Source organism: Rousettus aegyptiacus, unplaced genomic scaffold, assembly GCF_014176215.1.
Source record: "Rousettus aegyptiacus isolate mRouAeg1 unplaced genomic scaffold, mRouAeg1.p scaffold_m13_p_8, whole genome shotgun sequence".
Classification (NCBI taxonomy): domain Eukaryota; kingdom Metazoa; phylum Chordata; class Mammalia; order Chiroptera; family Pteropodidae; genus Rousettus; species Rousettus aegyptiacus.
The window spans coordinates 42,581,433-42,606,558 of record NW_023416311.1 but is presented as its reverse complement, the minus strand read 5'-3'; the positions used below and the strand labels follow the sequence as shown (position 1 = coordinate 42,606,558).

General features: G+C 42.4%; 1 protein-coding gene across 6 annotated transcripts in view; it reads right to left on the bottom strand.

The window, feature by feature from the left end:
- MCC (MCC regulator of WNT signaling pathway) overlaps nucleotides 1–25,126 on the bottom strand; it is a 377,378-nt gene that overhangs the window by 71,126 nt on the left and 281,126 nt on the right. For all 6 annotated transcript variants that reach the window (XM_016147258.2, XM_016147249.2, XM_016147267.2 and 3 more), the window contains 2 exons: nucleotides 15,218–15,360; nucleotides 85–248 (listed from right to left, as the gene is read on the bottom strand). In XM_016147258.2, the coding sequence (XP_016002744.2) occupies nucleotides 85–248; nucleotides 15,218–15,360 (307 nt within the window). The remainder of the gene's footprint in view (nucleotides 1–84; nucleotides 249–15,217; nucleotides 15,361–25,126) is intronic.

Genomic DNA, 25,126 nt, shown 5'->3' with positions numbered 1-25,126 from the left:
GAAAACCACATTTCAGAAGACAGGGATCTGATCATTTCTCCCGTGTGAGCTCAAGACGCCAGACAGACGGTGGGGAGGGTTTACCTTGATAGCCAAGTCACAGTGCTCGCTGGCTGTGGTGAGCTGCTCGATGTGCCTGTCCACCTCGGCCACTGAGAGGCTGCAGCTGCTCTTCTTTCTGCAGCAGACGACATTCTCCAGCCCTGTCAGCACCCTCTGCAGTTCTGAGTTCAGGTCACTGCAGTTATCTGCGGGCGAATGTGGACGAAATGAGTTAAGCAGGCGGGAGGGCAACGAATGCTCTTCTTTTTGCTTACCGTGAAAAACTCATTCCGGTAAACCAGAACGGCAATAGAGGTGGAATTTTAAAGTTCAACGCAATGCAGCCTAATGTCACAGGCTGCTGACATTCCTCTGAGGCTTGGAGCCAATGTAAAATCTTTATTAAGGAGTTTAAGACCATGGTCCTTTTCTAGATAGCTATGACATGCTGAATTCTCTTGTCTTTCATTCAAAGACAGCCACATCTTGAGTTTCCTTAACAAGAACAAAGAATGTCCTGGAAGGGGCTGTTGGGACTTCTGAAGCCTTCTGGTCAGCCTTCTTGCTTAGCCATTCAGATAAGCACTGACTCCAGAAAGAGAGTCAGCAAAGATCTCATAACTTTACTAAACAATCAAAACAAAAAGCCCCAGAGTTAGCAGAAATACTAAGCATTTTTAAAAATAGAAACTGTGTAAGAGACATTCCTTGTTCTCAATGAGATTATAGTTAGGACTTTTTTCCTGATATAACCAATTAACACGCTCTACTATTGCAATTTAATACACTTCTTCCAACAGGGGAAAAATGTACCTTTCCAACAAATTCCACATTATTCTCCATGTAGATGTTTTGTAAGCAATTCTAATAACTTGATTCTGACTTAAAAATCTGGGTTACTTTTAATTGCTGGACATCCAGGGTATGGTCTGGATGGAAAATTAATTACAATCTTAATGTGAGCTAGACATATCTTAGAAGATAATTTTGTGAGGGAAAAAAAAAATCCTCTTAAAGTCAGATACAAATAACCACCTGTTATTCTGGACTGTATGTATCAGCAACTGCCAATCTTATAGCAAGACAGGTGTTAACTATATGCAATCTTTCGAAGCACATTCTTCTCCTGTGCCCAGCCTGATTCCTGCATGAAAGAGGCTCAATATTCTCAGTTTCCCTTCTGCGCTCCTCCTTCCCTCTCACCACAGGATCCATGTACTAAACTGGTCCATTGCTTTTGGTGCTTTCCTCTGGAAGATTTCCAGAAAACTCAGAACTATAAGAACAAGATGTATCAGGATATTCTGATCAACTTTATTTGGTTGCCTATAAATTACCTAAATCTAGAGAGAAACAAACCTGAGGCTTTCATTCCAATGTATACTTCTCATATCTGTTTCTCTCCTATCTTGGTGAATGTCGCTACCATCCACGCAGTTACTCAGGTCAACTCTTATTTAGGCAACCTTGATTTCCTTTTGTTTCATATCCTAACCCAATCCATCTGCGACTGTAACCTCCAAAACTTATCCCCAAGGTGACTACTACTTACAATCTCTGCTGACACCACAATAGTCCAAACCACCATCATTTCAGCTGAGCCATCTCTACCCAAAGTGAGCCTCTTATGGACATACATCAGATCCTGTTACCCACCCTGCCCCCCAGTCCGAACAATCTAATGTCATCCCAATGTCATTCAACTGAAGTCCAAACTCCTTACCAGAGTCTGTAAGATTCTGCATTATCAAGACTGGTGGTGTCCTCAACCCAGGCTGCACCATGTGATTCCCTGGGGAGCTTTTATAAAATACCCATGTCCAGGCCACACTGCAGACCAATCAAATCGCAGTCTTTGGGGGTGGGGCTTGGGCACTGGGAATTTTTTAAAGTTCCTCAGATGATTTTCTTGTGCTGTCACGGTGAGACTCACTGGTCTTGTCCTTGCCTCATCTGTCCACTTTCCCCTTATTCACTATGCTCTGTTCACCCTCCTGGCCTCTCTCCATCCCCAGAACATGCCAGTCTCTTGCCTGGCCCAAGGCTTCCTTTTCCTTGCCATTTCCTCTGCAGAAACTGCCTTCCACCCAAATCTCCGCTTATCATTCAGTTCTCAGCTCAAAATGCCACCTCTTCACTAAGCTCTTCTCTATCTAAAGCATGGGGGTTCCATCTCTTCTCCCCGCATAGTCCCTGCCCTATTATTCTATCTTTTTCATGGCAATTATCACTATCTAATCTGACTTGTGTTAATATCTCTTCTGTACTAAAATGTAAGCTCCATGAAAGAAGGGACTTGATGTTCCTCACCAGTGTATCTCCAACACAGAATATGGTAGGCAATCGAAAATTATTTTTAAGTGAACAAATATAAATATCACATCATTATATATTTAAGAGACAGAAAGACTAAGAACACAGACTATCAAACAGCATCATGTTCTACAACAACCTTATGTTTTCTGTCCTTGTTATGGGTCACGTCCTGAGCTGCTAACAGCCAAAGGACACTCCTCATTGCAGAAGGCCCTCTGGAGGTGGAGGGCTGGTACCTACTGCCAACTCAAGGCAAGGAGGGTCAGAGCCAGGAGCGGCACTCGTCAGTGACCAAAGATGTCAGTGGAACTGTTTTCAGAACACACTTAATTCCAGGGTAATAACTGAGAATTTTCTTTGATCATTTATTTTGAAGTACAGGGTTTTCTGGAACTCCAAACTGGAGTTAACACACATTCCTGAATTACTTGCATTTTTAAGTTCCTATAAATAGGATGAGGAAGAAAGAGGCCTCTGTTTGGTCATTCCATATGGACTTCTCTAGTATAGCTGCCCCTCACCCAGTGATCACTTTGGACATGTCTGCTGATGAGCTCCCACGGTGAGACTCGAGAGGTGGAACCAGGTTGTATCCTTAGGATGCTGGGCCACAGGGCACAGCAGGAAGGTATAGGGATCCGACCAGTATTTTTCTCATTATTTAAGCAAACAGTTGCTGAGCCTGGTTTCAGGCTGGTAGTAGTATACAAAAATAAATAAAAGATTCTCCTCAACTCTGAGAGGCTCAGAGTTTTACAAGGCAAATAACACAGTCCCTCAGCTGTCCACCATCATCCTGGGGAAAGTAACCACAGAGAATATGATGCAAGTACAGAGTAGAGAATCAGGAAGACTGAGGAGGGTATTTAAATTAACATACAGATTGTAAACAGCTAATAAGCATCTTCTCTTCAAACCAAGGAGGGCTATAAATGCTTTCTTTAGTCTTAGGAAGCCAAGTGTATAAAACACAGGTTGAAAGATGAGCCCCACACATTCCAGCCTGTTATTCACAGAGCTCCGCACTGTGGTTTTATATGAGCCCCACTAAAGGTCAGATGATAGTTGGCGTTCCTTTGTTATTGTTCCCTGTTTGGAGCCTCACAGGAGGACAAAGTGGATAAGCTAGCAGGAGCAGATATTCTGGGACCCCTGTCTAAGAGCTGTCATACAGCACCAGTCACTCACCATTCACCCCTAGCATCAATGTTGCTCAGTACAAGGTGGAATTATCTTTCAGAGTCTGTGGCATATTCTTTTAAATATAGACTTAGAATACATTCTCAATTCCTTCCCTTGGCCTACAATGCCCTGCTTAGTCTGGTACCTGCTAGAGGACTGGAACATCAACATTAAGACTCAGACTGTTGAGAGTCTCTACAAAAGAGGTGTGAGCTAAGGGACCAGAGGAGTGATATAAGCTTAGACAAGGGACCTAGTGTGTTCCAGAAGGAACAAAAGGTGCCTCATTTACAAATCAAAACCATAATGAGATATGACCTTACACCCAAGCATTGGTGGGGCTGTGGAGAAATTAGAATCCTTGTTCCTTGGTGGTGGGAATGTACAGTGGTGTAACCACTGTGAAAGACAGAATGGTGCTTCCTCAAAAATTAAAAATAGTACTACCATGTGATCCAGCAATCCCACTTCTGGGTATATACTCAAAAGAATTGAAAGTAGAACTGAACACCCATGTTTATAACAACATTATTTGCAATAACTGAAAGGTGGAAATAATCCAATGTCCATCGATGGATGGATAAACAAACTGTGGCATATATACATACAATGGAATATTATTCACTCTAAAAAAGAAGGCAGACATGTGCTACAACATGAATGAATATTGAAGACATTAAGCTAATGAAATAAACCAGTCACAAAAGGACAAACATTGGATGATTCCGCTTATATGAGATATCAAGAGTAGGCAAATTCATAGAGACAGAAGGTAGAATAGAGGTTGCAGGGGTTGGGGGAGCGGGGCAATATTGCTTAATGGAGCCAGTTGCAAAACTCTGTGAATGTACTATGGCCACTGAACTGCACATTCGCCATGGACGCCAGTGTGAAGGGTGACGCCGAGGCAGACAGGATGCAGCACCTCAGGTTGTGCCACGCTTTTCGTAGGAATGGTAACAGCTCAGTTCCATGTCCATGTGCCAAAGAGGAGGCCATCTGCATCAAATACAGTCTTCTAACAGAGGTTCTTAATATCTTTCCAAAGAAGAATCTGAGGTAGCATATAGCAAATAAGCAAAAAGGGGAAAACACCAGAGAAAGGCCGAGATAGCAAACAAAAGCAAATAGCAGCTGGGCTGACTCTTCCACTTAGCCCTGAGCTTCCTGGCAGCCAGAGCAAAAATGTATTATCTCCTATTAGAATGGAGGAAGCATTCCAGTCTCACAAGGGAAAGAATGTGTTTTTAGCAACAGATGCTAGAATAATTTAGGTACATGAGACTTCACACGTGGCACGACCCACTGTGACTGTTAGTCTCCTCAGCCAGTTTCACACATATGCAGATTTCATATGCTTCTTTCTTATACCAACCTTCAATTAAAAGTAAGCTGTAGACCATTAAAGTACAATGTAAAGGACTAAGCTTATCAATCTTGGCATTCTCCCTTCTAGTTGTCTAATTTGCTGTAAGATGAAACAGAGGACACAGAAGAATAAATGAAACAGACATCTCCCTTCGAGGAGAGGAAAACGAGCCACCTGCAGCTGAAGTGTTTTGTTCGTACGGCAGGGTTCCCTATCTGGCACAGCCTCCCCACCCCCCTTTTTTTTTTAAAACACTTTTCGAATTAATTGCCAACATTTAAAAGCCATTGAAATTTATGACTATTCTGGTAAAATTAGGAGGTCTGGACACACTGGGCTCAGCTCCTCATATAACAACAATCTGTGGAGTGGTCAGCACCCGGCCTCCCTGGCCTCAGCATGGCCCTGGCGATCCGCGGCTCTGCCCACTTCCCTCACCGCTGTTCTCTGCCTGCCTCTGTCAGAGTCTATAGTCCTCCTTTGCTGTCCTTTCTAAATGTAACTTTTCCCAGTTAGACTTTTGAAGAGCTGGAAAAAAGACAGCTAGATGATATTTTTCTGTTGAGAACCCAGAGCCTTAGGTTTTTCTGTTGTTGTTTGAGGGAAGACCCAAGTACTTCGAAAATCTGGAAGGAAGTAAGAAGACATTCATGGCTATAAAAATTAAGCCTAACCAGCATTCTTGCTCCATTAAACATACTGGTAGGCTGGTTTTCTCCTTTTTCCCTCTGGATCACCTAAGCCTAGCCCCAGAGTTGCACACAATAAGCTATATATCAGATATTAAAGGCTGCCTGGTTTTTTGACCCTCCCCCCACCATGAAACCCCTAACCCAAATAAAAATATAGCTAAATAGTCTAGATATTAGAAACCCTCCCTACTCCACCTGATTCTATGAAGCATGACTTTACTCAGTTAATCTGCCCCAAAATATGGTCCTAGCTTCAAATTTTACATACTCTAGAGCTCGGCATTTATTTCACAGCTAGTGGTCATGCATCTGCCTAGTTTGGAAGCCCCTCGTTTTCTTCTTCATTTTGTCTCTTTTTAAAACCTTGCCCTGAAGTCCTTTCTCCAGGAAGCCTTCCCTGATTACCTACAGTCTCATATTTACCTTTTTCCTTGAGGTATCACAAACCCCGTAATTACTTGTTAACTGACACATTGACCTTACTAAGCCCAGCCTTGGGGAGTAGTGACTGTCCATGTGTTCCCAGACACATAATGCTGGCGTGGAGTAGTGCTCAATAAAGGCCACATGAGTTGAGCATGTAAAAGATATAAAAGACTTTCTATAAATCAACTTTTAAAAGTATCAAGCTTTTGTTAGCTTGCTCATTGATCGAGTATCATCAAATCTAAGACATATCACGTAGTACACCACACTCTGCAAAAAGGCTTTCAATTAAGGGGGATCTTCGAGGTGGAGTCTCTTACACTGAAGTTAGACATATTAGGCACAGTGAATTTTTAGCCATTTAGCCAGCCTGAGAAATAGAAGTGGCTGTAGGTCTGCTATGAACTGTCCTAAAGCCTTATCTGTGTGAGAAGCAGCAGGTCAAGCTATAACCATCACCCTCACTGCCTTCTGAGAGCAGACACAACCCCCACATCTCGTCTCATGCCTTGTGAAGTGACTGAGGTGGAAGAAAGAGCTATAGATTTGTTCAGCATCGATACAGATGTCCTGCTAAGAGGCAGATGTGATACCCTGGGCGTGTAGCAGCTCAGAGGCTACTGTGGTTCTATGGCCAAAACCAGGGGGGCTGTTGTTTTCTTTTTAGCAGTCTTCTCCACTTTGCATGTATCAAGGCCCTAACTCCAGTGAAAAATAAGCAAAAACTGAACAAAACAATGTAGAAAATAGAATAGTTGACTTCTGGGTCTGAGTGCAAGAAGATGGAAGGGTCTGAGAGGAAAGGAGGAAGAGAGTACCCAAGGAGGCCACCCCTGAGAGACGTACACAGTGCATGAGGCTACTGAAGACAAGAGGGTAAGAACGATGTCGTAATAGTTCAAAGGCACCTCAATGTCATCAGTAACAAACAAACGGACACATGAACCTCTTACTGCAACACGGTGGTGAGGACACATCATCACCCATGTATATTATTGTAAAAAATGTTAACCTCAAATCTAATAATAGATTAGATTTCCTAATAATAGGAAAACAATCAGATAATCCAGACTGAGGGAACTTCTGTAAAACTACTAAGCTGGCCTCCTCAAAAATGTCAATGTTATGAAATACAATGAAAGTGGGGGACCTGTTCTAGGTTAAAGAGGAGTAAAGAGGTATGGTAACTAAACAGAACGTATGAGCCTTGATTTGATTCTGGGACATTTGGGGAAATCTGAATACAGACTATATATAACGTTATATCTGGGTGAAAATGCTCAGTGTGAAAAAGGTGCTTTGGTTATACAAGAGAAGGTCCCTGCTCTTAAGAGGGTCACGCTGATATATTTAGGGTAGAGCATCACAATGTCTGCAGCTGACTTTCGAATGGCTCAGGAAAAAAAAAATTGTGCATGCACAAAATCAAATGTGGTAAAATGTTAACAAGTGGTGAATCTAGGCAAAGGGTTTAGGGTGGTTCATTTGATCTTTTATGTAAGTTTGGCATTGTTCAAGATAAAAAGTTGAGGGGAAAACAAATACTTCAACATTCAAGGCAAGGAGGTGTGACATAGCATGTATATACAGTCTCCCATCTAGATTTAACGTGGGGACCACCACTATGATGATTGATTCCTCAATGCAGCTATGCGAACAGGAAGGCTCTCCTGAAAGTGTCACTGCCACATCCAATTTCTCCCCGGAAACACAGGCAAAAATGATGGAGTAAGTGTCCCAAGAAGAGCGAGCGGTCAGCTGCCACCCTGCCCTACCAGGTAGGACCCGACTTCACCAGGAGGAAGAGCCTCTTCTGTGTGTCTTTCCCAAAGAAAATGAGGTTCTATTTTAGCCAAATCTTACCAACCTGAGATTTGTTTTCATTTTTGCTGTTATCACTTTGTAGTTTTGACAGTTTCTCTACAACAATAACTTTGTCTTAAATATTGTGAAGGTGTAAGAAAGATAAGCTGACCTCAGCTGCAATAAAAATGTCCTCCAGCAACTGCGAAACCCAGCTGCCCTGACGCCCCTTCAGAATGCCTCCCCCTAAGCTGCCCCAGCACCCCACAGGATTCCCACCCCCACTGGCCTCTGTGGTATAAAAGTTCTGGCGCGGCTTCTAGAGAACAAGGCTCCAACAGCACGTTTGTAGAAAAGTTCAATTTCACATACAATCATTTTACTTATTGACTACTAATCACCCGATTGACACAGCTTTAAGAATAAGAAAATAACCAGCATTGCAGAGGATGTGAGGAAACCTTTGTGGTAAAGATGGGGAGCAATTTGGCAACATCTACAGAAAGCCTTAAAGATCATTCTGTGCCTGTACCTCTGAGAAGTTATCCCGAAGAAATATTTCGAGGTGCATTTAGAGGATGGACTCCGGCCCTCCTCACTGTGCCTCCAGCATTGGCCCCTGCCCAAGTCCGGGCCTCACCTCAGACCACTCTCCCTGAAGCTCATTGGGCCTGTCTCAGAGTCTGGATCAGCCATCTCAGCTCAAAAGCCCCTTTATAGGCAAGCTCCATCCAGCCCTCAAGACCAAACAGTACCAGCACACAGTAGGCCAGCAGTACCAGTCCCAGGCCCCATGCCTCTCACTGTGGCTGGAGTGGGAGAATTTCCAAGCCACCAGGCGAGGGGAGAAGATGTGCTACTTGAAACCAAACGTGGTCTATAAAATCTCTCACAGGAGCACTGCTCACAAGGATGGCTGCCGTGAGGTCCCATACCTTGTTTCCATTACAGACAACATAGGCTTTTAGAGGCTTGTCTCAGAAGCTCACGCTCTCTATAATGCTGGTCTTAAGGAAAAATATGTCATTAGTTTCAAACAACCACGAACCAATCCGACCTGTGGGGACATGGTCTGCTTTTTATAGTAGAAAAGGAGTTCATGAACGCCAGTGATTATGGGAGATCATTTTGAATACGTGGTAGATCAACACAGCTTTCCATTGCTATCCCAGCTCTCTGGGGGGCTGGACATTACCGAAGAGAACTGAGGGAAATATTCCAAAGTAACACAAAGCGAAGTGGAACCATGACCTTTCCGGCTCTCAAGTCCGTCTATGCTCCAAGGAAAGTTCTGAATGATTTTAGGTGCACTCCTCAGTCACCTGGCCCTGCTAACATTTGCAGACAGGTCTTACCTGACCGTGCTCAGATCTCTGGGAGAAAGCACACAGTCACTCAGAGAGCCCTCCGGTGAGTCAATGTTAGAAACGTCTAAGACTTCCCTGGGCTTGGTTCTCAGAAATGACCAACATCATGAACCTCTTGGGAGAAATTAAATCGCCTAACTAAATAAGAAGAGAAAACTAGGCCTATTCTATCAACTAGCCAAGGTGCTTTATTCTGTCCCATCTAACCTTTCTAACCTGTGGACTGGTTCCTCAAAGTTTCAGAATCAGCACACAGATTTACAAACAATCTGATTCTTATTTAAAAATTCTTTGCTGGGGGATGACTGACCACCTTGCCACCTCGTTCCTGAAAAAAAGCAAGTTTTCTCCAGACAGACTGCCTTGCCTTTGTAAGCACTCCTATCCAAGTCTGCAGAAATTATTTTTGGAGGAGGCAGGGCCACTTTTTCCTCCCCTGACTCCCCCTCTTCCCCACTGGGAGTGGCTGCTTGACACTTTGGAACATTTTTCCTGAAGCCATGAAACCTCATCGGTCAATAAGCCAGAAAAAATCTGGCTTTAACGTTAAACATATTTCATAGTCATAGCCATGCCAAAGAGCCAAGTTTCATGTGTAAATTCTTCCTTGGTTGTCCTCCAAAAACTACTCACAAGGAGGAAATCGCTATCTAAATCATCACACCAGTGAGCAAGGTATCACGTGCTTTCTTTCATCCCTAAGCGTATAATAGTTTAGGATTGCTAAATTCCAGAAAAATAAGAATTTCTCACCTAACATCAGAAGAGACCTCAAAATATGGGAGCGGAACCCATCACAGGCTGAGCAGAGGTCCATCAGAGCAGGGGTTTTGTTTGTTTTACAAACAATTGCTCCAGACAAGCTTCGCTGTTCCATTAACAGAGTTAAGAAAACCGTCTGCTAGAGAGTACACCGCACACATGCTAACATGCATGATGCGACGAGCCCATGTGCACACATCTGTGCTCTGCTTCAGTGCGACACCCAGAATCATTTGGTCTACGAATGTTGTTTCTAAGATGGAGATCTGCAAAGTCTCGATTAACAACAAACACTCTGCTATTAGCCAGGTGCTGTGATCACACAGCTGCTCCCTAAATTCCCCCATCGGCGCTAGACCTCAAAGGATTGCAGTAAGCACAGCACACCAGCCACTGGCACTGTTCACTGTTAACGTGGAGGCGTGTCAAAGCGAAGCCATCTACAGAAACAGGGGCAGCAGCAGCAACAACAAAAAACTGCTTAGCTGTGCAGCCTCGGGCAAGTGACTTACCCTCTCTGAACTCTGTTATCTCAATTTTACAGATGTGGAGACTTACAGGGCCTCCTTCAAGGTGGAGGATTAAACATAAAAATGTATGCAAATGCTGGACAACAAAGTGAGCACAGCACGTTAGCTATTACACTCAGCCTCTCTTTGAATTAGAACTCTTGGCTAAATTGAGAGTATAACAATCTCAAGCCACAGTTCCAACCTTTGTCTTTGTCTATTTAATTACCTTTATTTTCCTAATAATTGTGTGGCTAGGTTTGAACAGAGGTAAGACGATTTATTTTAAGATGCAATGTGACCTTGCCAGGACCGTTCTCCTTTATAGGACTGCTTAGATAAGTCAGAGTACTTTCTAAAGTGCCATCTCATTTCTCCAGGCACTGAGGACAGAGCCCAGGAGCCAGCTTACTGAAGGGGCAGCCTTGGCTCTGATGGGTAGGGTTTTAAAACAAAAGAAAAGTGCTTTTTTAATGAAGGAACAGGTTGGACTGACTGACTCCCGTTATCTTAAATAGCGATCAGCAAATAAACTGCAGCAAACTTTGCATATAAAATCCAGCTCAAGGAAACCTCTGGGTTGCTAATGCAGGTTTGCAAATACAGCAACCAGAATGAAATGACTGCTTTTTAATGATTTTCTATAATGGTGTTTATATATGGAAGCTTTTTTTTATCCCTATTGAAGCAACTTAATTGGAAAATGGCAAAGGGATAAAAGAAGCAGACGTCCAGTTCCGATGAACACACACAGGGACAACACTTCGCTGCAGCCTTAACGAGCTCCTCCTCCTTGCTGTCCCCAGTGCCTGCCCTCCTTGGGGTCCTGGCAGGTGTGGGCCCTGTGCCCGCGGCACTCTTCTCCTGGCCTTCTCTTTGCTTGCATTGCTCCTGCTTGTCTCTCAGCTTAAATATACCTTAAATGGGACTTGTTCTCCGATGCTTCCATCTGAGGGTGTCACAAGGGGCTCCTGTACACCTCCTGTTGTGGTCCTTATCCCACTGCTCATCATTCCCTGTTTACCTATCTGTGTCATCCAAAAAACTGTGAGATCTAAGGTGGTGTTCACTGCTACTAGAATAATTGAATGCCTCCTACATGTGGGTACTGTTACGTTAGTCAACAGGACAGCCCAAGTCCCTGCCCGCTTGGAGCCTGCATTCTAGCATAAGACTGATAAAGACTGGTAATATGGAACTAAATAAATGCAAACGCATGACATCAACAGGTAGCGCTAGGTGCTATGAAGACAAATGAAGCAGAGAAGAGTATAAGCTGCAAGCGTGAGAGTGGGTGAATGCTGTCATACTCCGAGAGGGGTCAGGGACAGCCTCTGATGAGAAGTTGCTGCCCGACTGCAGAGGGAAGTCAGGGTGGATTGCAGAAAAGAGCACAACAGGCAGAAAGTACAGTGAATGCAGAGGCCCCAAGGCAAGAGAAGCTGGTAAGGTTTCGGGGGGAGGCCACTGTGGACAGAGCTGGAGGAAAAACAGGGAGAGTTGGGGAGGATGAGGTCTGAGGATGCAGATGTCAGGTTCTGGGGGGCCCTGTAGGCCATCGTAAGGAGTTGGGATGTCATTCTAGGCATTAGGGATTTGAGCATGGGACTACAGAGATCTGATGGCAGATTTCGTGTCTTACATCCCCAATCTCTAGCACAGGACCCTGTGAGTTTGTCGAACAAATGAATGAAGGCCTCCCGTGTGGGCAGAGAACAGGTACAGGCACTGGGCAGACAGGGTTCCTTCCCTCCAGGAGCTCAGTCTCATTGGGAAAGATACTACTGCCAAATGTAATGAATTCATATTTTTTTTAATAAGGGAACGGATGGAGAGGAAATGGGGACCCTGGGCTACAGGTGCTCTGTCAACAGCCCCAAGAAGTCTCACAGTAAAGATGCCCAGCACATTTAAGTGGGGTTATCCCTTCATTTCCCAACTTTATTTAAGAAACTTTGTTGGAGTATAGGTCACTTAATTTCACAAAATATAATTTCAAGGAAATAAATGGAGGGATCCATGTAGGAGTGCCTCTTTATAGTCATAAGGAATTTCTTGGCTGCTTGTATTTGTCTGTCTGCCGAAGGCTGGAGACAGAATCCAGAAGCTTGGGGCCCCCAGGGTTAGAGATTATGAGGCTGGTATAACTTAGCATGTAGACTTGTGCCCATAGCCAGGCCTGGGGTCTGGGTTCAGGTTTCAGGGAGGCAGTTTTAGCCCAAAGCAAAGGCCCTGGGTCTGGGGAGGTGTCCCCACTCCTCAACTGGTTTCTGTCTGGCTCATTTGGCATTAGTTCTCAGTGATCTTGATGTAGCTAAATCCATTTGGTTTTAGTAGCAATCCAGCCTGCTAACCCCTTCTTTCCTATTAGAGCCTTCTCTGCCCCTGCTGGCTTCTGGACATCATTCTCTGCATTTCCTTCCTACAACTTTGGCTTATTGACTGGTCGATGGATTGGTTGACTGCTTGACTCCTTCAGTGAAACAAGTATCTCTGAATATATACTATGGTGCCAGGCCCAGTGGTGGGCCTTGGAGTTCCACAAGTAGATAAAATAAACATGCTTCTGCTCAGTGGAGTTTAGTGGGAGAGTCAGTCAATCAAAGAAATACAAATACATCATGCAAAATTTCAGTGTGACATATATAGAAAGGAATCGAAGGGGGGCAGTGCAGAATCAGCACAAGGACTTGCATGTACTAGTTCTCATGAGATGCTTTTGAAAGAGGTGCATTTAAATTGAGACCAAAATAATGAGAGGCACATCCCTGCCGCAAGCTCCTGCTGGGTCTCCTCATCAGCTGGTGGCCTCCAAGGCTTAGTCTCCAGCTCTCTCTGCACTTCTCACTGAAGGCATCGACTTCCATTGCTTCAATAACTATCTGCACACAACCTGATGTCTCCCAGCTGCTTTTCTTCAGCCCACACCCCCCTTTTGCCACCCAGATATCTCCAGACATCTCAAACTTATGCTCAAACAAAACACATAATCTCCGCCCCACCCTGCTCTCCCCACAAACAAAACAAAAACAAAATTCAAAGTAAAACCATCTGGTTCTTTTTCCTATGTTCTCATATTGGCGACTGGCCCTGCTATCCAGCCATCATGCCATCCAGAAACTTATAGGACACCTTACCTCCTCCTTTACCCTATTTCCAGTATTTCAGCAGATTTTGCCAATTTTATATCTTTTTTACACCCATCTGCTTTTTCTGCATCTCAACTGCCACCACCCTAATCCTAGCAATAATTTTGCCCACTTAGAGTCTTTCAGTAGTTTCCTAGCTGGCCTCCCCATTCACTCTTGATCCATTGAATCTTTCTCCTCACTAGAGAGTGACTGATTCAAAATGAAAATCTGATCCTCTCATGCTCTTCCTCAGCCCCATTATTAACATCTTTCAGTGGCTACTTGTGGCCCCTTGAATAATGGCCAAACTCTTCTAACGTGGTCTATAAGACCTTGTGTCACCGGCTCCTGCCTACCTCTCCAGCCTACATCTCATACCTCTGTGTTCTCCATAAACAATGATCCTTGAATGCATCTGTCCCCAGCTTCCCCGAATGCCATCTCCTCTTTTACCTGCTTAATTCCTACTTATCCTCAAGATCTCAGCTCATATGTCAGTTCTCAGAGGAAGCTATCTTGGAAATCCAAAACTGAATCAAATTCCTTTGACATACTCTCATGTCTTCACCATGGTGCTTACTGCTATAGCACTCATATAGGTTTATAATTCAACATGAATCTGTAATATTTGATTCAAGTCTGTCTCCTCAACGAAATTTTAAGTTTTATGAAAATTACACTATATGTACTCTTCCTTCTGGTTCTTCTTCCATTTCTCTCCTACGTGTGAACATTTCCTAAGATATGGTGCTCCTCCCTCTTTCGACTCCACATCTTTTACCACAGGGATCCTCACTTCATAACTTCAAAGCTTTTATCCTCAACCTCAATCTCTCCAGAGAGCCAGTTAGGCAACTCCACGTAGACCGGTGGTTTTGCAACTTTTGACTGCAACCCACAGTTGGAACACTTCATTTGGCAACTTATTGCATATACACACGTAACAAATAATTTCCATGAAATAATACTGTCATTCTATTTTCTTTCCTATTTGATTTCATTTAAAAACTATTTTATTTTTCACATAATTTCAAGACCCACTAATGGGTCATGACCTGCGGTTTAAAAACATACCACACGAACATACTGTATCAAATATTTCCACATGGAGAGTTCTCTACAACCTCAAACATATCTATTTCCCAACTCATTTCTCAACCAAACTCCCTTACAAAGGAATATCATCATTCTCTTAGTCACTCAGGATCAACATGTTAGAGTCATTTTGGACTCCTCTTTACCCATTGGCTGCTAACATCTATTGGTTCTTCCACTGCAACGGGTCACCACTTCATTCCATCCTTTCCATTCCTGCCATCGTAGTTCTGATTCCATGTAACTCAGAACAACACTGCAATCGCCTTTTTAACTTGCTCCCTACTTCTGGAATTTTCAAATAAAGGTGACATATGTTTGGATCATAAACATCAGGGCAGAAAGCTAATTTGGCTCTTCAGTTTTGTTTTGACTAACAAAGTAGCATGTAAGGGACTGAAATGGATGTGCCTTCACCAAACTCCCTGACTAATTAAATTTTAATTCAGGCTGCCTCACGTTTCTATAAATTCCTATTACAGAAACCAGCCTCTGGCTTTGTGGTAATGGCAGGCAGACTCACCCATGTCAGCAGTGACCATGGTGGACTGGTTTTCAGGGATGGAGACAGAGGTCTGGTCTTGGTCCATGCTTCGAGAGTCCTCATTGACCTCTTGTTGACTCTGGCTGAGTTCTGATCGTAGTTCTGAGTACTCATCTTCCTCCCTGAGAAAAAAGGAGAGTCAGCCACCACTTACAGAGATGTAAGACAAATCTCTAGAAAATATGTCCTTTAAAGACAAGAAAAAAGACATTCAGAGAGGTTCCCCCAGCTTCTTGGACCAGGATTCCTTCAGCCCAAATAGACGATCAGTCTCTGGTCAGTGTGAAACTGAAGGGCTATTTCTGTGTCCACGTACATACCCACACAGATTCATCTACCAGCCAACCAGCAACTTTTCCCCTTCAAAGACTTCATTCCCTCAAATTCCCAGGTGAAAAAGAACTAAGACTACAATCACTGATGCTACAGTGAACAAAATAATCAAGAGTCTGGTGAACAGAAAAAGCATGTCCCATTGCCTGGAAGTTACCGCTGGTGGGCTTTCGTCTTGGAAGAAGACATGAAAAGGTGTTGAGGCTGGAGCTACTGAAAAGCCAGTACCGATTTGTGCAGAACAAAATGGATGCTTTGAGAGGTATAAGGATTAGCATGTCTAAAAAATACCATGCATAATTTCCCCAAAGAGAGTAGATGGAGTTAGAGAATAGGAAAAGAGAATGGGATAAGGGGAAAAGTGGAAACAGTGAATGAGAGGATGTCTCTCAAGGGTCTATTTCCTTCTATTTGCAATTGCAACAGGAAGATAACATTTAAATGCAGCTACGTTTCATTTGCATAAGAACATCCACCCCTCTCAGGCCTTCACACGGGCCCTCAACATTCTGGTCTCTGAATTAGTTATGAGCAAGCTCAGAAAACTTAAAATTGTAGTATGTAGCTCAAAGCACATGTGTACTTCCTTCTGCCTAACGCCACCATCATCACTACACACACTGGACAGAGGCATAGAGAGAGCAAAATTAACCCTCTTGGAAGCATTTATTTTGCAAGTGAGTCAGAAAAGAAAATTGTCAGGGGATTTAATTATGAGGTTAGAAAGCCCACAGGTGTCTGCTCAATCCCAGTGGGAGGGTGTCTGCGAAGAAAGCTGGAAGAAAGGAAGAGAAGAAATCCTCTCAGCCTGGCATTTGATTTAAGTTTTTGATGTGTGTGTGCATGCAAGCAGAAAGTCTACTGTCTTGAGTTTTGGGTAGACTAACATGGTGAATGGTGATCCCTGGAACTTGGCAGCTGCCATTTTAAGTTGGAAAGACATCTATAAATTAGAGAAATGTGAAGAACTCTTCAGAGTTCTTGGTTCTCTCAAGAAACCAACATCCTCCTAGGGAAGGGATTCAGCTGAGCCTCTGGTTTATAAGGTATTTTTAATAAAAGACACCCATATCTGGGTGAACTTTAAACAGACATAAAGCCTTCCGGACATGCAAAATATGAAATAGAAAGGGAGTGAATGCAAATAAATAAATAAATAAATATAGATTAATGTTTTAGAAATGTTAACTATTACATACTCACAAAGTTGACAATAAATAGGGTTAGAATATAAAAAAATTAAAAAATACTCTTAAGAGTTGCCTTTTTGGTCTAGAGAGTAATTGTGTACTGATATATCAGCTCTCCTTTCAATCACCACTTAAAATTCTGATTTCTGTTAACAGCAGATTTTGTGTATGATGAACAGATTACCTTTGTTGCATGGCCAATGTAATCAGCTTCAGCTTGGCTGAGACTGTTTTACAGCCAAGAAAGTCAGATAAATGTTGCTACTGTATCTCTAATATAAATGGCAGTTGAAAAATCTTTAAAAGCCACCTTAAACCCTCCTGGCTTGGCAGGTTCTAAAACATACAGTGCCTGTCAAATCTTCTGCTTTGTAAGGAATTACCTCTCGAGATTATTAGGATGAACTTTATAAAAAAAGTGCATAGAGAAGGGGTGGGTAAAGGGCTGTTGGGTGCAGCAGTAAGTCAGCAAGCTGGTAATGGTCTCTAGCTAATGACATAGCATTGGAATCTTAAAGTGACTTTATTGTTTGCTTCCTTCTGTTGTGTATAGTAACTCTTGGCAAGTGATAACTTACTTCTGTGGGGGAAGGAAGAAATGCCTCCCAAAAGAATACCAACTGTTAGTGTGGTGATAAAAAGGAAGAAAACATGAAAAGGTCCAAGAAGTGATCATTTTAAGCCAAAAACCCCCTACAAAAACCATAAGCTTTGATGAAATGATAAACACTGATAATTACACACTACTGTGGTAGTTTCATCATTACAGAATTATAAAGCTCTCAGGTGCTTCTCTTTGGAACATAATCGTCTCATAGGATTCTAAATGCACATTATTTCATTCAATAAAAAAGCATTTGTGAAGTGCTTTGCAGTTGCTCTATTTATAGTTGCAGTGATTAATGCTTGCTACTAGTTAAACAACAAAACAGAACAGAACCCATCCTGAGGAGGCAGGCATTACACTGTACACATACCCAGGTAAGTAGCAGTAGCAGAAAAGTCACGGGTTGCAGATTGGAAGGGATCTTAGGGAACACCTAAGCCAGGATCAATTTCTTCATTTTATAAATAAGACAACTGAAGCTTTGAGAGGCTAAACAATTTACTCAAGAAAATGCAGCTAGTTAGCAGCAGAGCCTAATTCCTAAGTTTAGTACCAATGAAACAATACTTTAATATGATAACCTAAAGAAAAAAAAATTTTTTTGCTGTTTATTTTTAAAGATTCCTTCTCCTTATTGTCAATGGGTGAAATGATCTAATCAGAAATGGGGAAAAGTCAATTCAAGTATAATTCTTATCATGCTTTCCAGACCTCAAGCTGAAGTACTGTGGAATCAGCAGCATTTGATAAAAAAAAATATTACTTCATTACCAATTCCCATATCTATTTTATTTTGGGGTCTATATTCATGCCTTGTCACTGGGTTGAAGTGATTGGTGAACAAGATCCAGATGGACATCCGCCTGTATTGGCCAATGTCAGTTAACTACATCCAGCTAACCCCTAGTGGTTTTTTTGAACCACATTCTGTTTCTCTTACAATTAAAGGCAGACTTGCCCTGAAATGGCCACCATTCTTTTAAAGAACAAAGGTTTTTAGATATAAGGAAGAAATATATTCCTTTTCATACTCTTAAAGGACCTATAGCAGGAAATAAGTGATAAGTGAAGTCCTGAATATTTCTTCAATTCTACCTCTTATTTTTCCATACTACACAGCTGAAGCTCAGACTCATCCATGAATCTTTGGTGAATAACTGAACAAATGGGATTTTGAAATGCTCTCTTATGTATATAATAATCTATCCTTGTCAACAATGAGTACCAGTTTTAAAAAATATCTAATGATATAGGATCTACATTCAAGAACTAAATGATAAACAACAGTTTAATATATGCCCCGTAGAAAGACGAAGAGAGACATATCTATCTTATTTTTCTGGATTTTATTTTTATTTCATTATATTTTACCTTTTAGGCCAGAAATTAATCAAACAACATGTTTTCCCAGGAGAAAAAGAAGTTTTGTTTACACTGTGTTTGAGATGCAGCAACATGAAGCTAGATAGACACAGCACATAGGTCAAAGGATGGGCTGAAAGATCAGGAGAAAGGCCAGGTTTGTGGTGCAGGGCTGAGATCTTAGAGACTGGATTATGTTAGCGTAGACGGAGGCTTCAGAGAGTATCTCACTCACCAAATGAGGAGCATTTTGCGGACAAGGAAGCAGAAGGGTTAAGTGCCAATGCTGAAGAGACACAGATAGGAGGGGTCAGGGCTCTCCCCACTGTGGTCATTCCAGGGGAAAGGTGTGGGAGAGGTAGCCCACGGTGAGCTGAGGCTGAGGATGGATCTCAGGGACAGAAGAGAAGATTCAGGACCCACAGGGTCCAAGAGGTTCCAGAAGAGCACACCAGGAAGGAAAGAGGATTTAGGGTCAAATGCTGGAGAAAAGGACCAGTAACAAGAAAAAGCCACTGGGTTTTTCAGTTAAGAAGCCATTGGTGATTTTCAAAAGAAGTATCTTAGCTCAGGTTACCACAGGTTAGACCGTGTGGCTGAAACACCAGGAATTTATTTTCTTACAGTTCTGGAGGCTAGACGTCCAAGATCAGAGTGCCAGCATTGCCAGTGTCTAGTAAGGGCTCTCTTGTTGGCTTGTTGATGGCTGACTTCTCACTGTGTCCTCACATGGCAGGAGGGGGAGAGTGTGCACGAGTGTGCGTTCTCTAGCGTCTCTTCTTATAAGGTTGCCCGCTAATCCCACTATGCAGGTCCCATCCTCGTGACCTCATCTAAACTGAATTATCTCCCAAAGGCCCCATCTCTAAATACCATCACATGGAGGGTTAGGCCTTCAATGTATGAATTTTGGTGGGGACACGATTCAGCCCATAGCTAAAGGAGGTTCGGCAAACTGTTAGGTCAGAAGCAAGCCAGCAGTGAGCTAACGAACAAATGAGAAATGTAGCAGAAAATGTGGACTACTCATGAGAGCTGGCAGTGAAAGGTTGATGTGATGTTTTTATGAGAGTAGCATTTGGGGAATAAAAAAAAAGTCTCCTTGGGAAACAAAAGATTTCATGTTTAATTTATTTAGACATGGCCCCCCACTCCACTTCAGATCCAAAGTGAGCTGCTGATGTATTTTTCCATTTTCCCCATCCCATTATAAACTCCCCAAGTAAGATGAGCATTTAAAAAAGCCACTCATAAGACAGTTAAGTGAAGAAGCACATGTAACAAAACTACGTGTGTTATATGATCCAATTTGTTTAAAATATTCATGAATAACATTTTTTAGAAGGCCATATATACAAAATGTTCAGTGTTTATTCCTAGGAGATAAGATTTAGGATGCATTATGCAGGGTTTAGTTAGGAATACAAAGTACATTGGCTGTTTCAAGTAGAAAGGATTTACTTTAGGCTGTCATGTGCTTGCAAAAACCATTGGAAGGGCTGGAGAAGAAAAAGGTGGGTAGAGGCCACCAGAAACTGCCGGATTTGCCATCAGAGTCGCGGTCCCCTCAAAGATCAGGAAACTACTGCTGCTTTCACACCTGCCCACAGCTCCAGGGTCTGACCTCATGCCCACCAAAGCCTGTATATCAGCTGCCATCACCATGGCCTGAGGGATGATGGTGGCTCCCACCCCTCTTCTGCCTTCTAAACTCATGCCAGTGCATTTCACTGGCAGAGCCAAAACTGTATTCAGAACCCAGTTGTTAAGGGAGTCTGGGAAGTAGTCCCCAGGGTCCAACCTTTTAGATTCTGGGTAGTGTAGAGAGAGGGGGTGGAAAGGTTCCAGGTGCCAGGCAACATCCATCATATTCTACTCTTTGACAACCTAGCAATGATACCAAGCTTTTGTAAGTATCCCTCATTCAAATGTAAATGGACTCACTTTCTCACCAAAATGGGAGACCCAAAGTCCCAGCAGGTATCCACTGTTAAGTGATCACTCTTCTTCTAGTTCAATAGCAAATACACCTACATATCTACATAAAATCTAATAGGTTACATGATATTCACCTTATTTGCAACTGGTCATGAAGCTATAGTTGGTATTTATAATTTCCTTCTTCCACTAGGAAACCCTTATTTCCTCTGTTTGTCCAGCATTTCAAGTGGTGAGAGTTTTTTTACCTAGTGAGATCATTCAAAATCTTTATCCCTGAAGGGCCCCAGTGGTCTGACCTGTATTGAACTGTTCCAATCTACTAACTTTTACCACTAGGCAATTTCTAGGAGGTGGCTCAGAGAATCCTTTGGATTTCAGACATAGTCCTCCCTTCCCTGCCGTATGGGAACAATCCAATTTCCTCTTGATAGTCAGGATCAATCACCCCAGTCAGGGTAGTAACTCCCTTCATTGCCAAGGACCTAGTGGCAGTCAAGAAAATCATTGTTGTGTTCTTCAATAGAGACATAGTTCCCTTGGGAACTAAGAATTCTAAAATAGCAGAGCTTAAAGTTGCAAGGATGAGATGCAACACTTTTTTTAAAGGTGGGTTTTTATGCATATAAAAGAGAGGAGCAACTTCTACTTTCACTTCTTGGTCTGTGGACCAGAAAAAAGCAGCATCATATACTGTTGCTAGTTGGCAGCATTTACTATATTTCCAGGACAATGAAAAACATTATCTCCCAGATGGTGCACTATGGTAGATTATATCTATTATATATAGATTCAGGTAATAAACCACTTGTCACCTGACCTTCTGCTTTGGACTGAATTGTGACCCCCATCCTTCCTGCTCAATTCATATGTTGCAGCCTATCCTTCAATGTGATGGTATTTGGAGATGGGATTTTTGAAAGATAATTAGGTTTGATGAGGTCATGAGGGTGAGGCCCTTGTAATGGGATTAGCACCTTATAAGAAGAGATACAAGAGCTTGCTTCCTTCTCTCTCTCTGCCTTGTGAAGACACATTGAGGAGGCATCCTTTTGCAAACAAAAAAGAGAGTTAACTCTGGGGAACTGAGTTGGCTGGCACCTTGATCTTGGACTTTCCGGACTCCAGAACTGTGAGAAACAAATTCTTTTTGTTTAAGCCTCCCAGTCTATAGTATTTTGTTACAGCAGCTTGAGTCGACTAATATACCTCCATAAATCCCCACCCTGGCTGGTAGACTATAGGCACTTTGGATCTTCTGGGGCTATCATCAGCTCAAAGCCAACAATCACCCAGAATGTGGTTATCTCTTTCCCTACTGCATAGTCTTCCTTATAAGCGGCTGAGATTCTCTTTGGATGAAAGAGAAGGAAGATTGACTGTACCCACTCATGGCAGGGTCTGTGTACATCTTCCCCCTTTATGCAAGGGCCTCTGGGTCTGTGTACTGGGTCAGGTAAAGGGAATTAGATAAGAGGCCAAGATTCTCCACTGCAACGGCAAGTCAAGTCTCTGTCCACCAGACCACAGTTTTTCAACTACAAAAATCAAGTAAAACTTTAGCAGACCATTCTTTTATGCTGGTCCTAGAGACTCCATGATCAATTAGCCAGTAACAAAGATCTCTCCAGGTCAAGCCTTTTCGATTACTACTGTACCTCTGTTATCCAATACAGCCCACCCTGACTCCAGTAGTTAAGTGGTGTCAAAGATCCCATTTTAATGATGCTATCTCCACCCAACATTCTGACTCGCTAGGCCTCTGAATTCTTACATTATATTATTGTAGTTCTGGCATTTCAACATTATTTAATGTAGTCCTCCACTGAGTCTAGTTTTCAGTTAATCAAACTACTGGGGCTAATATACTGAATCCAAAATCTCTGGTAGGAACAGTTATACTAATAAATTTACCATTAATCCAAAACTGCATGCCTCTCTCCCTGGTCTAGAATTCTTATATCCTAATCCCACACTATTCTCCAATGTTTCTGTGACTATAAATGAACAGAATCTTATAAATCTTTTCATATTTTAGCTGTATCTTCTTAGGTTGACTTTTTTTACTTATCTCCCTGGGGCAGGATGAAGTATGACTACATTTAGGCCTAAAAGACAAAGAAGAATGGAGCAGAGGAGCAAGATTATATCTGGCACCCTCTACCTGGGATCAGGTTGCTACTGAGTCTCCAAACGAGGTAGGACCAGCTTTATCAAACAGGGAGGGGGCTGCTTCTGCAGCAAGGGAAACTCAGTGGAGTCTGTAGGCTCTAGGTATTTGGATTCATTTTAATCTACCCAAATGTCTCCATTCAAATCCTCACCATTTCATTGTTTCCTATCAACACGTAATCCTTACCTATGAGAGCTGACGTGGCTGTGAATTCAACTTCCATTGAAATTCAGCAATCTGCAGTGTTTAATTCTTGGCTACAGTAGCCCTGTGGCTATAAGAGATGGGACAGTATTCTAAGGCAGTCACGGAAGGTCTATGGTTCTCTGAATGTGACCTGAGATAAAAATTTTAAACTATGATATTGTCATTTTCCTTCCTTAAGCAATGCGGTATTGCTTAAGTGTGGACATAGCATAGCTTACATAAACAAGCTATTTCTTTATTAATGATTTTTCAGCTTTCCAATAAATTCCTAACTCAGGCCCAGACTGAAGTCACAAGAAGAATCTGTAGGGTTCCAGAATTTCCTAGACCCTGAATATGCTAGGGCAGTTAGAGTTCGGAGGTGACTGGCTTTTACCATATTAAGCCTATCACAGAATCTCAAGACCTGAGGGCAAACCAATTTCTTGGAGTGGTAGGGGCTGGAGTGATGCCTTAGGCCCTGGAGCTCAGAGGACAAGAAGAGCCTTGTCTTACTGGCCTACATGTCTGCATGTCTTCCAGCCCGGCAGGGAGTCCCCTCAAGGAGGGTTCAGCTCATTTACATAATGAAAACTGGCAGAATTTAATATGACATCTGCACAGATGCAATCTTCCTTTAAATAAAAGGCACTAATAAATGTTTATGGTCAAGAAGCTCACTGTATTTTAACAGGAAGCAGTTCATCCATTCTATTCAACTTAAATATCCTGAAATTGAGTTTTCCAGGTGATGTGTGATGCATTTTTTTACAACTCACTGAGCCCATTTGCCTTCATCTTCAAATATTTAAAGTGCAACATGTTTTAATGGAAATTACAAATCTGCCACTGTACTCTATTGGCCTCCTTTAAATCTGCTATAATCATTTCTTTGGGCTGAAAATTCTTCTCTGCTCATGCATTACTAACCTACAATCACTCTGAAGACCAGGATACAATTTAAATGTCTTGGGGTTCTAAAGTGGAATACAAAATTTATTGTATGGCTCCAGTTCAGTGCAAAATTTTCCACAATTATGCCAAGGAAACAGAGACTCATCAGTACCCTCATCAAGTAGCCCTGTCATTACTGACTCTCAGAGTTGGAACAAAATGCATCCAAAGTTGCTTCTGACCCAGGACTTTCAGAGGGAGTGTTTAAAGTAGCTGCTTCCAAAACTGTTGTAATTGTGGCCTGTGTAAACATTCAGTGAACAAAACACTCTTTCTCCTTAAAGGTAAGTGCCAACCATGCGCTCCCCTCAGGGCTGTTCCCTGAGCACAGTCAGGAAGACAAGGGTTCTCATCCTTGGCTCAGTCAGTCACATAAACCAAACCCCTCTTCTGAACAGCAGGGCAGACATACCAACGAAGAGCTGCGTGCAGGAGACTTGGGGGCCAAATGACTGATAAGCAAGGATGAAGTAGTCACTTAATATTAAGCCCCAGCTTTTTCACTAGTGATGGATCAAACCTTGCCCCCACCTTAGGAGTTTATATAAGGCTAAGTCAATGTTGGTAAATCAAGTTAAAGTAAAGTCAAAATATTGGTAGGTTATCTAGAAGCCTATGTAATGCTTACTTATAAGCCACATTCTTAAATCTCTCAAAATCCCCAGTGGAAACATAGTCTATACATCTAGAGCGGACCTGGTGAATAAAGGACATGCTATGGATGCTGGTCTCTAAGACAGAGGGCCTCCATTTAGACCTCATTAATGAAGCATCTCACTTGGCTTCTGATTCCACACCCTCACAATAAAATGAGGATTGAGGAGGGAGATAGACGGGGTAAAAGGGGTCAAATATGTGGTGACAGAAAGAAATCTAACTATGGGAGGGGAACACACAGTGTAAACGTCTACATGCCTTACTGCTAAAATATACAGCTGAAACTTATCGGATTTCATTAACCAATGTCACCATACAAAATAAATTAATTAAAAAAAATAAACTGAGGATTCCAACTCTCTCCCTTAATCAGAACATAATAATAAAAGGGAAAGCGTGTGGTTAACAAAGCAAACAGAAGGTACTCTATCAACTGTAAAACTCTTAGAAACAAATAAAACATTGTTAAAATTCACAGGGGCAACTTC